Source organism: Primulina huaijiensis, chromosome 14 (genome assembly GCF_012295235.1).
Source record: "Primulina huaijiensis isolate GDHJ02 chromosome 14, ASM1229523v2, whole genome shotgun sequence".
Classification (NCBI taxonomy): domain Eukaryota; kingdom Viridiplantae; phylum Streptophyta; class Magnoliopsida; order Lamiales; family Gesneriaceae; genus Primulina; species Primulina huaijiensis.
The window spans coordinates 5088516-5108614 of record NC_133319.1 but is presented as its reverse complement, the minus strand read 5'-3'; the positions used below and the strand labels follow the sequence as shown (position 1 = coordinate 5108614).

The window sequence follows — 20099 nt, the reverse complement described above, 5'->3', positions numbered from 1 at the left end:
AACCCGAGGACCGGAGCTAGTTTTTCGCAAATAAAACAATATTTATGATTTATGATTTCTTAAAGATTTTATGACTGTGATGTTTTTGAGAGGATGTTAGAGTTAAATTTATTGTTGAAATAATGTTAGCTTAGGATTGGTTGACGTTTACGATTTTATGTTTTAAATATGTTTTTTTGGATTTTCAAATAATAGTTGGTTGATTTATTTTAAATGGTGCAAAAGTATTTTAAAAATATATATGTATATACATAGTAATTTCGCCCGAATGGTTTAGGAAAAACATATATTTTAAAGAAAAACGAGTAGTGGATGTTTCAACAATTCAATATAAGCTCACTCATGTTAAGATTATTTTCATATGTCGAGTAGTATACGTCAAGTGAGTCTATCGAATGTGTTCATCATAAATACATCATAAGAAAAGAGAGAGTTTCATATTGTTTAAATTCTTATATGATTGCAACTTTTGAAGATTAGGCCATTTTTGAAGTTAAGTGGATTTACTCGATAGATTAACATATCCTCATATATATAAATCTTTCAACCGAACTACGTTAAAATTTTGATGTTCTTCGTGTTCTTTTGTTATGATTTACGTACACCACAATTCATAAACAAATTAAAATTGAAAACATCTGACAATACGCATTATTTCAAGTTAAAAAAATTATTTTAATAGATATATTGTATATTATATATGACGATATCAATACAAATGCAATATATCTACAAAAAAAAGAGAGTTACGCGGTGACACATGAACAGGACTTTTTCATTAATGAAAAATATATATATATTGGCTTAGATTTTATTTCATAATTATATATTTTGTTTTATGGAATTTCATAATTATATCCATTCAAACCGCTAAATTTGAGTGAACATTTCAACCGTGACTTTTCCAATTAAATGAATTGAAGTGTCGCCACATTATCGCTTACACTTCTATTACGTACGCCGCAAGAGTTATCTAGTACTTTGTCTTCAAGTCTAGAACATCGACGCACACGTGCAAAGAATTCAAAGGCTTTTGCGCACGCGTTACTTATGCTCATTTAGACTTAATGGACAGCACGTGTTTAACTGAAAATCCACACACGCGCGTATAAACTCGAAACCACTGTCAATAGCCAAAATGTGATTTCCCACTACAACAAAATGTAACAGCTAATTAATCTCTGTTTATCAATCAAATATCAACATCCACTTTCTTTTTTTTTAAAACAAAGTATTGTTTTCATGTAGGTCATCGTTGGCCCAAAAACTTTTGTTTTCATACGAGGTCAAGTGTGAATTTCACATGTTTAGGTTAATTGTGATGGTTGAATATGCAGTCGAGATTACGACTTATCTTTGTACGTAGTATCTCATAATTAACACTGATAAAAGATGCACACGTGTTGCATGTGTTATTATTATTTTTAATTTGATCAAATAATATTAAACAATTAACACGAAATTATTTTTAATTTAGAAGAGTTGCTCGATTTAAAAATGAAGTTTTGTTTATATTTTTTCTATGTAAAATATGGAGTGATTTGATGATGTTTTTAGTAGAGTAAGAAGAGTAATTATAGAATTAAATATTTTGGTGTCATCTAATATAGTTATCCTAAGGATCTCAAACTTAATAATTTAATATAAATGAAGTTGCATTTGTACGTAATATGTAAAAATAAAGTAATATGATGTAACGATCGTATATGNTCACCATCACTATTTTTTTAAAAACATTGATAAATAACGAAAAATCATTTTTCGACTACAGCTTATTTATTTTCTCACTCCATTTATAATATGATTTTATTTCTATTAAATGAACAACATTAAATATATTTTAAAAAATTCCTTAAGACACATTTTGTTGTTATTCTCCATTCATATTAGGTACGTGAATTTAACGATTCAGTTCATGTTATTTACATGAATATTATTTTTTATATACTCAGACATGTGTTCTCAGTTGATAAATAATACACATTCATTTAATCATATTATACGAATGAGTGATCATGATTCATTGCTCAACACACATGTCGTATATTAATTAGATGAAAACTGTCAAACAACATTTAACATTGTCGAGTAGGAAAAAACAAGTGATTATTTTCCTCTCACATACATAGAATAAAATATTAAATATCATAATCACATGCCATAAAAATCCAAATTGAAATTTTAATGTGTCGACTCCCTTCCAAAAATAAAAAAATAAAATTTTGCCGACTATAAAAAAATTTATGTTCCCCACACGCTTCTTTGTTAATTACGAAAAAGTACAGTGGATCGATCCGTATAAATGAGAGCCCCACTCTCATTCTTCTAACAGTCAATCTTTAATTTCCTCTTCTTTGTCTATGATCCTAATTGTCTCTATAATCTATATCTTGTTTCTCTTTAGTATTCCACAAACATACTAATGGCTTTTGAATCTTCTTGCACATCTCCATTACAGATGATTCTGGCTTTCATCTTCTTCATTTTCACCACCCTTTTCTTTGTCTTCTCCGTTTTCAGTTTCATTTTGAGGCTGAAACCATGGTGTAGCTGTGAAATTTGCCAGAGTTTTCTCACTTCAAGCTGGTCTTCGCAGTTCAATAATCTCTGCGATTGGTACTCTCATCTTCTTGCAATTTCTCCGACTGGAACAATTCATGTTCATGTCCTGAATAATGTTATTACAGCTAATACTGAGAATGTGGAGCATATGCTGAAAACAAAGTTCCACAACTACCCGAAAGGGAAACCCTTTTCGGCCATACTCGGTGATCTTTTGGGCAGAGGGATTTTCAACGTTGATGGTGATTTGTGGAAGTTCCAGAGGAAAATGGCGAGTCTTGAACTGGGCAGCTTTTCTGTAAGATCGTATGCTTTCCAGATTGTCACTTCTGAAATCCAGTCCAAGCTCATTCCTTTGCTATCTGTTCAAGCAAACAAAGCTGATTTACTCGATTTGCAAGACGTTTTCCGACGATTTTCATTCGAATCCATATGTAGATTTTCGTTCGGATTAGATCTTGGTTGCTTGAATTTATCTCTACCCATCTCGGAATTCGAATCGGCCTTTGATTTGGCGTCGAGACTGTCGGCAGAAAGGGCCATATCTGCATCTCCAATTGTTTGGAGAATCAAGAGGTTTTTCAATTTGGGGAAGGAGAAGCAACTCAAACAGGCCATTGAATCAGTCAACGACCTGGCAAAAGAGGTGATAAAGTATAAAAGAAATCACCAAGAAATCTCGTCACAAAATGATCTTTTGTCCAGATTCATGGCTACCATTGATGACGACGAATTTCTCCGCGACATAGTCATAAGCTTTCTCATAGCAGGACGCGACACGGTGGCCTCATCTTTAACCAGTTTCTTCTGGTTATTAAGCAAGAACCCGAGTGTAATCCAATCCATAATCGAGGAATCAGACAGGATAATGGGGTCGGCGACTCAAAAATGCCCCACTTTTAACCAGTTGCGAGAAATGCATTACTTGCAGGCGGTGGTACACGAAAGCTTGCGGCTTTTTCCTCCGGTACAATTCGACTCAAAGTTTTCCGATGCTGATGACGTTCTGCCAGACGGCATGATTGTCTCGGGAGGCACTCGGGTAACTTATCACCCCTATGCAATGGGGAGGATGGAGAGTATTTGGGGCCATGATTGTGCAGAATTTAAGCCCGAAAGATGGTTGGAAAATGGGGTTTTCAAGCAGGCGAATCCATTCAAGTATCCCGTTTTCCAGGCCGGGCCAAGGGTTTGTTTGGGCAAGGAAATAGCACTTGTGGAGATGAAAACGGTGGCTTTGTCTTTGATCAGGAAGTTTGATATCCAAGTAGCTATGGCGGATCGGTCTCTGAAATTCGGGCCGGGAATCACGGCCACGATCAGAGGAGGATTACCCGTCGTAGTTCGGGAAAGATGACACACACATGGTGAATTCATCAATTAGAATATAGTATTTTGCACATTTTGTATGTATCTATTATCTGGCCAAGCTAGATCAATTCCGATCCAAGGAATATATTTGAATGATTAACCTGTAATTTCATTTCATTCCGGGCGATCGAAGAGATGTGTATGTTAAATGAATCCGGAAAAAAAAAAGGTTGAAATTTCATGTACAGTTATGCATCGTAATCGTAAAGTCTTCTTGTGTTCGTTGAGCTAAAGAACAAATCAAGAATGTCGTTCATGACTTTTCTAGATCAAGAAATCTAGAATCCTTATCTGCTGCTATATATCAATTTCAACCGACACTTCTGATTTTTCAAAATTTTCAATATTTTATTTTGCCCTACTCTCACAATCATATATATATTAATAGTAAAAGGATTTATTAAAGATATACCACAAAAATTAAAACCGAGGTACCTAGAAACATAAATTCATAAAAATCACTCATAAACGCCTTAAACGTCATTTCTCGACTAAGCAGGCTGAAGAGATACAACATGAATTTATTATTTTTTGATTAAACTCGAACCTTATGTTCACCATTTCTTGGTCACATATGTAGGATGGATGTCAAATCCATGGTAATCACAATTGCAGTGAAATAAATTCATCCATACATCAATGATTTGAAATTATAGCTTCAAACATTACAAAAAAATTGGTGTTAGCGATGATTTTTGAAAAACCGTCGCAAAAATTAGCGACGATTTAAATTTGATTTTAAATTGAGCAGAAGAAATTAAACATAATAATTCAAAAATCAATTAAACATTTTGTAAATGGTTTGAAAATAATGCAAGTTGAATATATATAAAATGTTTGGTTAAAACATTTTATCAAATATTTTGTATTCAATATTTTGGTAATTGAAAAAAAAAACATAAAATGTTTACCAAAACAACAATAATTAAATGTTACAAATAAAAACACCTAAATTTGTTTACGTATGTTTGGAAATTAAATATTCTTACGTAACACACATTTTTCTTGAGTTTGCTGTCATTCTAGCTTGTTTTCTTCTTATAATCTGCTCATAATATGAATCTCCATCAAAAGCTTATGTTTGATCTATAAGGTGTCGTATTTATATATAACATCCAAGAGTGATATCAACATTAAATACAAGAATGTCTGTAATCAACAATCCAATCGTGGGAAGAGACAAGATGGAAATGAGTAGAGCTTCATCAATGATAAATGTATTGTTGTCATGAGAATAGACAACCTTCCATTCAACAAAAATAGAAGCTTTGGCATAGAAATCCAGAAGCGTAGTTCTGTAAATGATTGTTGGAGTTACCAGAAATTAACGAAGGCCATATGTCTCCAAGGCTTTGAACATAGCCACAAGGTTGGCATCTCAAACAATTTAGACATATGTAAATTAGATTTGGTAAGCACTCTGAGTATATGCGTTGGACATTTCTGCCCATTTGAAGGTTAGAACAATCGAGAGAAAGATTTCCAGAAAATTTTAAAGATTGCAGAAAGAAAGCAGAAGGCTCGAAGATGAATAGATGCAAAGTAAATGATGTAAAATTTGAAAGGATGATTTTAAAATAAATGTACAACCATAAGTTACAAACACAAGGACACACGTCAGCATATTTGCAGTTAGTTTAAAATTTTTAAGAAAGATGAGCTAACAGACTAACCAATTGCATAAAAGTGCGAGAAAATGTTTTGAAAAATAAAAGCAGTATGTTGTCCAATATTCGGTTAATGATAAAGCAGCACAATGTATAAATTTGGTATATTATATGATAAAGTCTTCTAAAAAGAGAGAATACTGGAGAAATTCCAGTAATGACACATTTTTAGAAGAAACATTGTCTTGCCAATATGATAAAGTTGGCTTATTGGCGCATATCATAGTTGGGTCTTCGAATGGGATGAGTATTTAATACAACAATATTTTATAGAATCTTAGTCATATTAAACAATATTTCCCCTGAATTGATGTTTAAGATAAATCAATTAGACCTAAAACATTGCGAAAATAACAAAACTTAACCTCGAATAATGGTTTGGCAAAGATGCATGCTACTTGTTTGATGAGTAGATACATGTTCCAAGCAAATGTCTAGGTTTTGCACGTGATCTCTGATTGAGTACTAATTAGTTAGGTTGTTAGGCTCATGAGTTCGAAGAGGCGTGTGTGTATCTCTATCTGCTGGTGTTGTCTTATATCCCTTAAAGATCTATCTTACTTTTTTCCTATCATCGGTCATGTCCCCAACAGAGACACTATTTTTATGTTAAGATTTGACTCTACTTTTTTGAGACCCACTTAATCAACAAGATCAAATGACACAACATCAGCAGCTTACCGCGCTTGAACTTCTAATTTATTCTTATTTAAACTTAATTCATCAGTTCAGTAAATGGGGATCACTATTGAATTTTTAAATTATTTCACTAAGCATCTATTAATTTTTATTTTAAAAAGTGCGACCAAAATTAGATTGTTATTATAGCTTTTTTTTAATAGCATTGTACATAATTTTTTATTATGATAAAACTCACGATCATTATTTTTTGATATTTGATAGATAAACTTCTAAACTAATGCAGTAGACTCCAAACCACATTAGACAGATAAATTGTATTAGACAATTCTTGTGCAACAGACTCACATCAAAAAATGTTGATAAGGAGAATTGAACTTCTGTGGTCAAACATTCCCTACTCCAATTGACACTCTTCGTGAACACATTGTACATAATTTTTAATAGATAGATGTAAACGTCGATGAAAGCTAATTTCAAAACTATACGCAATTCAAGTAATTTTACATCAGAATGAGGCAACAACCCCTGCATGGTCCTCTTTTTTACTCCCAAATAACCCCAACAACCAATGCGACACACTTTGAACCAAGAAATCTTAATTTTCGAAATATAAATGATACATTTTGATTTACTGGGATCAATTATATTATATCTTCTAAAACTATAATATTACTTGAGTAGAAGTAGATTGATGCTGTGGAGATTTTGTTAATGTCGCATCTGTATCGTCTTTAAGGATCTGTTCAGGTAGCAAGACTCTGAAAACTGCATAGTGGTGATTCAAGCTTTTCTCCCCTTGCAACCTGTGTACGCTGCCCAGAGCACCCTCCTTTGGATTCGGAAACGCGTAAAATACACGTTTGATTCTTTGATGGACAACGGCCATTGCACACCTAAATCACAGAGTCAAGGAGATGATTATGTCGTCGAAGGAATGTAAAATTGAGATGTAGTTCATGACCGAGGTAAGATTGCCGGGAAAGACATAGGAAAATATGTTAGTTAAACTCCCTTTTATAGTGCTTGTAGAATGAAATGATATATTTTATTGTTTTACGATATGTAAGCGTGCAATATTCATAAAAAAGTTGCATTGCAGGCCTACATTCATGAATTTGGTAGATCTTGCGACACTCATTTTGAACCCTGGATGATCATTGAAAACAATTCTACCTAGGATCCTAACACCCTGACAACTTTATTTAACACTCGTTAAAGCTCCATTTGCAAGCACACTCAAGACATGAGGAGGGAGAGAGAAGGGCTAGATAAGGTGCATACACGGTGCCAGTAATCTAGATAAAGTAACTTACATGATGCATGGTTCCCACACAAAATATATGTCATAGCCGGTGCATAAATAAGGTCTCGTCGCATCACAATGAAACCCATCGGCGTGCTCATTCATGTCCACCTCATCCTTAACCTAAATGATACATTGTAGCACAATCATATTCGAATTAGATGGAAAGATTCTACACACAAGTGTATTGAAGTTACCACAGTCAATGCTTTAGTTGAAAGCATTCAGGACAATAAAGATCAGCTCACATTACAGGCAGATTGTCGAATGCCATGCACAAAGCTAATGCTTGTCACCAATAAGAAATTCAGGATCTTACATTTGTATTCGTCTTCGATCTTTTCAAAGGAGACCCTGTCGGAGAAGACACCTCATGATCCTTGCTACTGAAATATGCAGAATGTCCATTTAAAGGAAAAAGATTCACGTCCCTTGCAGCAGATTTCTCAATTGACACAAGGGCAGCATGATGTAAAGGGTGACAAGAATCAGAACTTGAATGAAATTGGGGCTCAATCCAAGCTAAAGGATTTAAACAAGAAACATTGTCATATTTTAGGTTTAATTCATCAGATGAGCATTTGACAAGAAATAATGGATCATTTTTAATTTCAGCGGTCTCATGCATGGTAGCTGCTTCAAGTTGTTCTGCAGTACTGGCTTTCTTGCTAGTGAAGTTTAAAGCAGCATTGCGAGATTGGACCTGGTCACATGCGGAAGCAATAACCTGGCAAGTTGAAGGATCTACTATAACAGCAGCATTGACAACCTGCCAAAAAGAATTGGCTGATAAATAAAATAATAACTAACACAAATTGCAGCAGTCAATCAAAAAAATAAAAACAAATATTATAATGAGATACTGCGTAACAAAAAACCAATGGAGAAATGGTGATGCACATACAGAGTTGCACCTGAATAAGGATCAACTGAGTTTAGCTGAGAAAAATTTAACATTCTGAGTAGTAGTCTTAAAAGTGAAACCGCAGCAACTCAAGGTAAGTTAGAACATGAAGTACGTAAAAGAGTAATTTTGAGCCGCAGAAACTCACACTAAAATTACTTGAAGGTTAAAGGTAAGATAGGAGTCTTCGTCACAAAGTACAAAATCTATTGGACTGATATTAGTGTAACGTCCAAAAATCAGCCAATGTAAACCACATGCATACAAATTAGTTAAATTGCTTAAATGTTTTATTTAATTGATTTTAAATGCTTAAATGATACATTGTATATGATTGAAGGTCTAAGTACATGATTTCATGAAAATTAAAGATTTTATCCGAATATTCGATAATAGGCTGGAGAAAATAGACCGATGACGACCAAGATAAAAATATTTTGTTCAATGTTTTTTAGGCTTGATAAAATGATTAAATATAATTAAAATTTTCTAAAAATGCTGGAACCCAAATTATTCTATGAGACGAGCTCGATTTTATCCGAAAAGCCGGTTTTGGTCAAACGAAGGATTTTTAAAAGCCCAAAAATTATTATTTTTGAAAACAAATTTTGTAAACTTTTATTTTTCAATTAAATAAGTCTTAATGAGCATAATTTACCTAAGATTAGTGAGCCTAATTATTCCTAAACTAAAAAGCCCAAAACCTTAACCAATTAACACCCAAATTTCGAAAATTATAAAATAGAAAACTAGGGTTCTTGAGAGGCATACCAGCCGCACACTTCACACAAAACACATTTCAAAATTTTGAGAGCAAAAATTCAAGGATTTTCGTCGTCCGTCCGTCCCTCTTCGCAACCCACGCCAACGATTGAATATTCGAGCGTTTTAAACGCAAAAGCACGCTACTAAACTTTTTTTTGCACTATGCAAATCTTATTATGCATGTTTTATGTATTTTAGCATGAAAAATATTTGAGTACAGATCGTTTAACGTTTGGATGATTATTTTCATAGTTTTGATGATTTTATGATTTATTTGAGAACGTTATGAATTCTAAGGGACATGCTGCCAATATAAGACGTTAAAGGGCTAGGAAAAAAGTCGTTAGGGGACAACACGAAAGCCGGAACCGAGCTGGCTAAGGAAGGAGAGTGAACCTAGGGTTGCTAGGGTTTCCTTGGGACATAAGGACTCGGCTATGAGGGAGGCTGCACTAGGGCTCCACCAAGCGTGGTCACGGTCCTGTGCTGGCTGCGTGTAAAGGCTAGAAAGAGTCCTAGCACGGCTGGACTCTTGGACGTGCATGGAAGAGGAGCCGCGGACAACTTGGGGAGCTAGGGCTGTGCGCATGGCTTGTTTCGGAAGGAGAGGTGTGCGGCTCAGCGAGGCCTGGACTTAGGGCTGGTCAAGCAAGGTCTAGCACATTCCTAGTTGGGTTCCTAGGCGGCTGGGATAAGATGGCTCGAAGATAGGAGGCCGCGGTCAAAGAGTTTACACGCATGGGTGCGCGCGGCTTGGCTTATGGCTGGGCGCTGATGCACTAGTCTAGGCTAGGTCGGGAAGGGTCCAAGAGGCTCTGGTCGGGGTTAGGTCCAGGGTGGCTTGAGGGTGGTTCGAGAAAGTGGCAAGAAACGTGACTAGTTTAAGATTAGGGCTCGGGTGAGGCTTAGGAAATAAGAAGGGTTCGAACCGTGGTTCACGGGGTACGAAAAGTCTGACAGTGTCCCGAAGAATCATAATACAAGCTAAATGATATTGTAAAATATTTATGATAAAAATATGGAATTTTATGATATATGCTAAAGCCGTACGATTTTTCCTGAAAAAATGCTATTTTACGAATTTTGAAGTACACAATACTTTATGAATAAAAAGGAAAGAAAATATTTTGAAGGATGTGAATTGACTGTGATAAATATGATATTATATAATTGAGAATATCGTGACGTTTATGGCAGAAACAGTACACTCGAGGGACATTATTTTTTCGCACGTATTAGTATTTATTATTTAAAGTTTTTACGAAAAGATTTTGAGGAATTTCTATTTAGAGTTTCATTCTTTATTTAGTTTAATTTTGGATTATTTTTAAATGTTGACGTATGATTTTGGTGGTTGACGATTTATGGATTTTTATGCATTTAGGATTTTGAAAATGTTGAGTTATTTTGGAATGGATGTTTCGAATTTAAAAAAAAAATAGTAGGATTTTAAAGTTAAAAAGTAGAGGACATTTCAATAAGACACTCTGAGAGTAGCGCGAGCAGAAAGCTTGTTTAAGGATGCAGCATGCAGAAAGAAAATATTACTCACTCCAACACCAGATTTTGCCAAAGAAACTGCAATCTTCATGAAGTTGAAGACTGTTATCGAATCTTCTTCACTAAATCCAGTTATGCCATTAATATTGCTGCAATTAGAAATGGGTGATAACAAAATGAAAATTAGAATAGGTTGCCTCGAAACGTCATCACCACGAACTTACTAGGTAGGTGGATTGAAGGAAGTTGGCCACAACTTGCATTGCTCCTCCATTCTTCTTTGGTTAATGCAGCATATTTGCATACCTAAATCATATCACATAGAGTAACTTAATAATGGAAACATTTTGAATATCATATGACATACAATCACATATCATAATTATGTCTGAAAAAAAAAAAAACCATTGTTTATTAAAAGTTCCCTTACAATACACACAAAATGCTAAGTTATGAATTTCAATCGATCATTTTCCAGTCAAAACCACTTGAGAAAAGGTACATACAATTATACAAATATCTAAATCCAGATCTTTGTGACCTAAAATAAAATATTTAGAAAGTCCTTCCTTGTTGAAACTGATTGAGCTTTTGCCAAGTAACTAGATGGAAACATCTTATCTCATCGTAAACAAAAGATGATCTAACATGAAGAGAATGCATGAAAAATATAAGACACAAATTTGATCATTCAAACATAACTTTTAAACTAAAGAATAACCAAGAAGCAACTACCCCTGAGATTAAATTCTTCCTAGAGAAAGGTTTCTGATTCAAGCAAGTATCCACTCAAGCCTAAGAAACAAATCAGTCAAACAGGTATTCCAATTTATAAAAGCTAAAAATACAAGAAGAACTCACTTTTACAATGAAAGTACTCAACTGGTACGTATTTACAAGTTCAAGCACATTCTTCGGCATATTCTTGGGCTCACCATCACCAGAAGCAATGCACAAGATTACAAATAATTGAGTCTTTCCTGTCAGATAATTTTGTTGTTAGTGCCCAATTCACAAAAACCTTTACACTCCAAAACTGAGCATTAAAAAGAATTGAAAAAGGTGAAAAAAAAGTCAAGGGGTCGTGGAAAACCTATGCTTAAAATTTCAAGAAAGTGGTATGAGTTTCAAAAACACAATACATGTTCAATCCCTTACTTGGCATCATAAATCTCAGAGGTGAATTAATTGCATGATAATATTCTTCCTTTCAGTTTCCATTTTAAGAAATCACAAACAAAAAATAGAAGACCTGCGGGGAAATATATCAAGCTTGAAAGTAAATTTGATGCTAGACTGCACTCCAGATCCAACAGTCCCCCGTCAGGGACAAATGTTTTTCATGTGGGACCAATCATGCCATATGTTTGAAGGAGCAACTCATATGAGTTGCATTAATCTGCTGGCTCAATTCCATATTTAATAAATTAGGTAAGATATGCGCTAAAAACCAACGTTACCACATTCAAAACCAAGCCTATAACACGGGAAAATATGATAACCAATGTACCCACCCTCACCTTAGAAATTCTTAGCCAATACCAAAAACCTAGAAAATTTTGGTTAAATTCTTAGCAAGACCGTCAGTAATTCTTTCAACATTATGATTTATACAACAAGTTTGCACGAGGAAAACCAAAAATTCGCTAGATAACTTATTTTGCAACTGTTGTTAGTAAAATTCGTATTTATATAGTAAAAATAATTATCTAAGACCAAATGCATTGAACGGTGAACGACCAAAAGAAAAAGCAATTGACAAACTACCTCCATCGAGAGAGGTCTTGCGTATACGCTTCACATGGCGGTGACTTTCTAGAGGTACTATTTGATTCAACTTCCTAAAACCAAATCAAAAAAAGTTAAAAAAAAAAAAAAGGAAATTTGCAGTCACACACATTCTATGAAAATATAAGAAGACGTTCAACGACTCAAAGCAAAAGGAAACAAGGTGGAAGAAGCAGCAAACCTGACTACAAGATTGGCGCACTTGGGTTCGATCGAAGCAGCAAACATGCTCACTACAGAAAATAGTTCAAACTGTAAATCAAAACGAAAAAATAAAATCATAGCAGCTTGAAATTAATGAAACTCACAATGTCTAAATATATACCAGTCTCCTGTAGTTGAGGAGAAACCGGAGCTTTTTCCGGAACGTGAATGATTTTCCAGCTCTGTAATAAATCTGTTGGCGTTTCATCACTTACGTCGTTCATTGTTCTCTACTCCGACAGGCAGCGGCACATCGGATTTGGCGTTAGACCCTTATACGGAGGTCGGGTAATTTAAAAGCTTAGCTTCTTCGAGTACCTTGGCTACCAATTTGGGCTCAGTTTGAATTAACTCGCTTCTACAGTAATACTCAACATAAAGGAAGTTATAACTTCTCAAAGTTCATCATCAAAAAAATTATTCAACATAAAGGAAGTTATAACTTCTCAAAGTTCATCATCAAAAAAATTATATCTATTGAAAAATGGGGTATATCTCCATTAGTTGAAAAAGATTTTTATTCCCAAAGTCATCAAATGAATTTTAAATTTAATTTTTGGAATTATGTTAAGAGTTTTAAAAAAACTCTATTTTATGAAAATGAAAAAAGAAAGCATACATGGTTTTTAAAAATCTGTGAAAATGTTTTCCATTACTCAATTCCTAATTGGTTTCTAACATGGTGGAAAATATTTGGTCCATCAGCAAAAATTTTGTCAGAGGTTTTTATAAAACCAATGAATATTTGGTTAAATGTTTCCCCGAGTATTAAAAAATCATTTTCTGAACATTAGATCGATGGAAAGACTTTATATCTATTCTTCATGGAATTTGGGATCCCATTGATTTGGCGATGACAATCAAAATTTGGTTCTACTGATGAAGGCATTCCCTGCTTATGGAGGGTCAGTTCCACGAAATTTTGGGACAAATTATTAAGGGATGATCCGGATACTGGAAAATCTTATGGTTTTGACACCCTTCACAATATGGAGGAAAAAATTTCTTTATATCAGAAAGATTTTAATAAATAACAAGAGAAAGAACAAGATTCAATGAGTCCCTTCAAACTTCTTACTCAGAAATATTCTGATATTTATTCTAAAGAAAAAATGATTGAAGTCTACATTGAAGAAATGAATAAAGATCTTTGTAAGAATATTGGATGTTCTGACTCCAAATCAGACAAATCAATGACTTCTGAATCAAGTGAAAATCAATTCATCCATCTAATGCAAATGCAGGATGCTCAAGACCCGGAGGATGATATGCCTAATTTTTCTCAGATTAGTGATATTTTTGAAAATTTAAAAAAGTCCATAAAATATAATATTAAAGATGATTAAGATATAAATCTTTAATAAAGTTGGTGGAATATCACTATAGACTTTTTGACTTTTGTAACCATGTTACTATTTACTTTTAAAAAGCATTTTACTATTTATATTTCTAGTTGGAATCCGGGGTTTCATGTTCGGCTCTTCCTTCTATATATAAGTTGCTTTGTGTTCTTAGAAGGACACGGTCGAGTTTGCTCCCCTCTATTCCCTCTATGTGAACAACCCTTCTTTTGAATTAAATAAAAACTTCAAGCTCTGAATACAACTTTGTAAGTTTACTTTATCATTTTATTTTTTGTTTTTATTTATTGTTTATAAAAATATATTTACATAAAGTTAGCCAGAATGACTGGCTAAACTATTCGTGCTAAAACATTATCTTACTATAACATGATCTATATTTATTTGTAACTTGGAATTAAATTGAGATAATAAAATATTTATTTGAATTTGGGAATTTAATGTAATATAAGGGTTGGTTAAAACACAAGGTAAAAAGATGAACCAGGAAATAGTAAACACAAGGTTTGAGTTTAACTAGGAAATAATAAATTTATATTGTAGCCTTTTAGCCTGCTTAGCCAAGAAATGGCGTTTAAGACGTTTATGGGTGATTTTTATGAATTTATGTTTCTATGGTGGACCTCGGTAAAATCCTCTGCTGTTTAATTTCTTTGGTATATCTTTAATAAATCCTTTAATGTTTTGTAAAAGTTTCATATATGAACCTTATATTTATTATTATTTTGAAATTCAAATACCTCTTTTTCTTAGCTCAGTTTCTTTGAATATAGTATATCGGCTGGAAACCTTGCGTAGTTGTATGTCTTTAGGCTATATGTCTTTAAGAACATGTTCGATATGTGTAACAACGCCACATATCATGATCAATTTTGATTACAAGCCTCAGATGGTATCAGAGCCATGGAATAGTTTTGGTTTATGTTTTAGCACTTTTATTCAATGAATATTTTCAGTATGAAAGAAACTGTTCAAAACAGTTTAAATGAAGAATATGATTTACCAGAAAATCTAGATTTATTGAATAAGTGGATTATTCCTAAAATTGGTTTCAAACAAGTAATTAAAACTACAGAATCTTCAGTTCCTCTTCACAATGAAGAAATGGTTATTAGATTATTAAATAATAAAGATATATTACCTTATAGGAAAAATTATAGATTTATTCACATATGTTTAATTCAAATTGCTTTTAGACCTTTAACTTTAGAAAGTTTATCCGAAAGCTTTATAGCAGCTTTAAGATACGGTAGAAATTTGAATTGGAAACAATCTCTTATGGGAATAATTCAATCTAGTCTGGCACATGGTCCAATATATTTTGATGTGTATCCTAATTTATCTTTATCTTTGTCTGATATAAATATATTAGATTCTTTAACATTAAATGTTAAAACACATGGTTATAATTATACTCCTGGAACATAAGTTATATGTATTTGCTATCGAATTTATTATAAATCATTATTTACACTAAATCATATGTGTAAAAAGATAGATAAAAAATTAAATGAAGCTATTATTAAAGAAACTAATTTTAATAGATCTAATATTACAACTCGTAGATCTATAAAATGGGAAGAAATTGAATTTCCAGAAAACTGGATTATTGAACAAGTTGTTCCTAGAAATCATATAATAAATAGAGATTTACAACAAGTTATACAAACAAATAAAAGATTTGTTCATATACAGTTCAATAATGAACAAAGAATATTATTATCATCTTCTTTTTATGCTAGATCAAGATCTAGTCATTCTTTTATTTCACCTCTAGATTATATGGTGAATGTTCCACAAACTTCTAGAGCTTCTACTTCTCAGATACGAGAAGAGATAGAATCTGTTGTAGATCATAAAGTAGAAGATTTAATTATTAATCAAAATAATATTCTACATAAAAGTGATTTTCAAAAAGTGAGAGAAACTGATACAGTTTCAGAAATGAATTTTACTATTTAATGGATAAAAAGCCAAAAATTGATTTTATTAAAGGATATCGTGCTAGAGCGAGAATTAATGCACGATTTTATCAACCCAAATGAGAATCTTTCAGAGAATGGTATTTTAAAGTTTCTCTAAAGAAGAATTTAAATATATTGTTATAGAATTTTATAAATACTGTGAAAATCAAAATAAATTAATCCATTTTGTTCCTTGGTTTTTTAAAATATTTATTATAGATTATATTTCTATTCTTGAAAGAAATTATAAACTTTCTTCTGGACTGATTCAAAAATCAGTGTATCCTCATCAACAATCTTTTATTATAGAAAAAAATAATAATTTTTTAAATTTCACTGCTTTTTCAAAATTATTTGAAAATTTTAAGTTACGGATAACTGTTAAACATATTAATCAAATAATTGAAAATCATAATTATACAAATCTGTATCTCACGGTAATAGGTGAATAAATTATTTCTTTAAAATATAGAATTGATAATATCATATGATATTCAAAATGTTTCCATGATTAAGTTACTCTATGTGATATGATTTAGGCATGCAAATATGCTGATAAATATTATCGGGCTAAAAAATCTGATAGGTGATTATCTTCACCTTTTTTATAAATAATATCAAAATCAAAAAGGGCTAAATGAGCCTGCCATCTTGCAAACATTTGTTTAGAAAAATCATGTTTAAAATCTTTCGTAAACATAAATTTTGCAGATTTGCAATCAGTTTTCATAATAAGCCTTTGATTGTATAAATCATCTTGAAATTTTAAAATACATCTTACAACAGCCAAGATTTCTTTTGTTATTGTATAATAATTTTTATGGGCATTATTCCATTTCCCAGAATAAAATCGAATAAGATATTCTTGTTTTGTTTTGGGATCTATTTGTTTTAAAATTTCTCCAAAACCTATATCAGAAGCATCAGTTTCAACAATTTTATCCCATTGAGGATTAGCAAGCATGAGACAAGGAAGAATTTTAATTCTCTTTTTAATATTTTTAACTGCTTCAGTATGTTTATTAGACCACTGTAAATGATTTTTCTTTAATCTATCATATAAGATAGAAGAAGCCTTAGTAAGATTTTGAATATAAGGAGAAATATAATTTATGTTACCTAAAAATCTTTGAAACTGAGTTTTATCGGTTATAATATCAGAGAATTTTGACCCAAATTCAATACTTCTTTGTATAGGAATTATCTTTCTTTTTTTTCCAATTATATGACCAAGGAACCTATTGAAACAAAATCAATTTAGATAACAATATTTTTAAATATTTCTATATGTTTAAAATGTGTTTCAATATCATTTGAAAATACTAGAATATCATCAATGTAAACAATTATAAAATTGTTATAAGAATAAAAAATATCATTCATAATTTGTTAAAATTCTGAAGGGGCATTTTTAAGTCCAAATGACATTATTGTCCATTCATAATGTCCTATTGGAATATTAAAAACAGTTTTATATCTGTCAAATTCTTTAATTTGAATCTGCCAAAATCTTGATTTTAAATCAAATTTTGAAAAGATAATAGCATTAATAAGTCTATCTAATAATCTTTTTTATTAGGAATAGGATGCATAATCCATTTTAAAACTTTATTAAGTGGTTTATAATTTATGACTAATCTAGGAACTCCTCTTTCCTGCTCAGAATGTTTATTAACATAAAAAGCAGTACATGACCAAGGAGATTGAGAAGGTGTTATTAAACATTTGTCTAATAAAGAATGAATTTCATTCTTACATAATTCTAAATATTCATAATTCATTTGGCAAGGACGAGCCTTAGTAGGAACTAGTGCGCCGACGCACGAGTTGCGTGCTTGTATAATATTTTTTATAATTCATTTGATTTATATTTAAATGAAGATCAAAATATAATTATAAGAAATGGTGAGGGACTACACTGTAATTTTGATATATATATAAAATAAAAAATAAATTGAAAAATAAAAGAATAAAAAAATGACATCACTAAGAATTGAACATATAACCTAAACCGTAGGAAACAATGACTCTATCTGCTGAACTACATATAACTTACATTAAAATTTTAACATTTTATTAATATATATAATTATTAAAACAGACCATGACACCAAAGTTAGTTACTCTAAGTGCCTCAAACTTAATTAAATAGTATAGATAGATATCATTTTCCTTAAAATTTTCTTCATATGGAAAAGAAATAATATGCTTATTTCTATTCCAAAAAGCATTTGGAAGATCATTATATATTTCTAATGAAAATTTATTATAAATGAATTTAATTTTTTCCTGTAATTTAGGATTTTGTAATTTATCATCTGTAGTTAAAAGTTTTACTACTTCTTTTAAAGAATTAATTTGAAAAATTTTTCTATCAATTTTTTCTTGTAATTCATTTAGAATTCTATAAACAGGTTTAGTTATAAATTTGAAAGAAATAGGATTATCTTGAAAAGTTCCTATAATACATGTTTCATCAATATGTGTTAAGGGATAAATTTGATTAATAAAAGGAAGTTCAAGTATGAGTTGGCCAGAAATATTCTTTGCTAATAAAAAACTGGTTAAAATACAGTTTTTATCTTTGCAAATATATGATTTTGGCAATTTATAATTTATTTCTAAATGTTCTCCTCCTGCATGAGAAATAGTATGAGAAGTTTTATGAAAATATTTAATATGAATTAATCCTTCCTGTATTACATCTAAATCTGCACCACTATCAATCATGGCTATAAAATTCTTCTTTTAAGAATTGTCTATTAATAAAGTAATATTAGTATACCGTTTCTGGGATATAATCATCCTTAAAACAGATAAATGTTTTTTATTAGGATTAGGAAATGAAATTGTCTTGAAAATTATCAAAAATTTCACGATGGAAAACTAAATCTTCTTTGTTATTTTCAATAGCTGAAATTCTATAATGTAAACTATTATTATTTTGTTGTAAAATTTTTATTTCTTCTTTAAGATTATTAATCAATCACATTTATTAAATCTTGTATAGTAAATAGATTTTGATTACTATATTTTTCTGTAAAAGATTTTTTACTTCTTTCATTGAATAAGATTGTTCTTGTTTAACAAGAATATTATTGCTACTGATTGAAGCAGTATTTTCCATTTGATCTATAATAGTAGATTTTAAGATTGGATCCTTAATCATTTTAAGAAATTCTAAAATATTACTATTAGTTAATATATTAATATTAAAATCTTGAAATTGAGACATAAGTTTATAAAATTCATCTTTTGTATATCATTTTCACTTAAATGATTTATACAATATTTTACTTGTATACAATTATTACATTCTTCTTTATTTGAAATGTCTGATTCAAGAATTTCTTCTGAATCATATAATTATGAAGTATTTTCAGAACCATTACTATATTTAGAATCCTGATTTGAATCCATTATTATTTTGCGTAATGTTTATTTAAGATTTTCATCAATATCTAATTTATTGATTTTTGTTTTAGCTCAACATTGATTAATAATATATTTAATTCAAATCTATTTTCATTATATATGATTGATAAATCATGATTTTTTTTACATATATCTATTTATAATTTTAATGTTGATAATTTATATAAATTAAATTATATAATATTTTAATAACAAATTAAACATGCATTATTATTTAATTTCTAGATAACATGCAACAAAAACTAATTAAACAATGTATAAATCTACAAAAAAAAACTTACAATTTGACCGTAGAAGATGTTGTAGCATTGTGCACGCGCAAAAAAATCAGCTGAAAACGACCTGCATTTCAAGCTAAAAAATAACGATTTTAACAGGATCAGAAATTTACTGAGAATTGAAGCGCAAAAAACTTACCCTAAATCAAAACTAATATCGTAAGAGAGAAAAATTAATCGCAGATGTGAAGGAAAATGGAGTGGGAGCGCGAAATTTATAGAACAGTTGCGACGGTTTTTGTAAAAACCGTCGCTTGTAGCGACAGTGTTTCAATTAGCCGTCGCTAATAGCGACAGTTTTTGCTTTAACTGTCGCTATTAGCGACGGTTAAGAAAAGCTGTCGCCGATTTAGAT

The 20099-nt window shown here is 31.3% G+C and overlaps 1 protein-coding gene and 1 pseudogene across 1 annotated transcript; one reads left to right on the top strand and one right to left on the bottom strand.

The window, feature by feature from the left end:
- Positions 1-2324: 2324 nt before the first annotated feature.
- LOC140956690 (cytochrome P450 94C1-like) lies at positions 2325-4040 on the top strand. The gene has a single exon (XM_073413538.1). It carries the CDS (start codon positions 2423-2425, stop codon positions 3917-3919), a length of 1497 nt encoding a protein of 498 aa, XP_073269639.1. The 5' UTR covers positions 2325-2422; the 3' UTR covers positions 3920-4040.
- Positions 4041-6693: 2653 nt separating this feature from the next.
- LOC140957686 (tRNA-specific adenosine deaminase TAD3-like) lies at positions 6694-19808 on the bottom strand (annotated as a pseudogene).
- Positions 19809-20099: the final 291 nt, after the last annotated feature.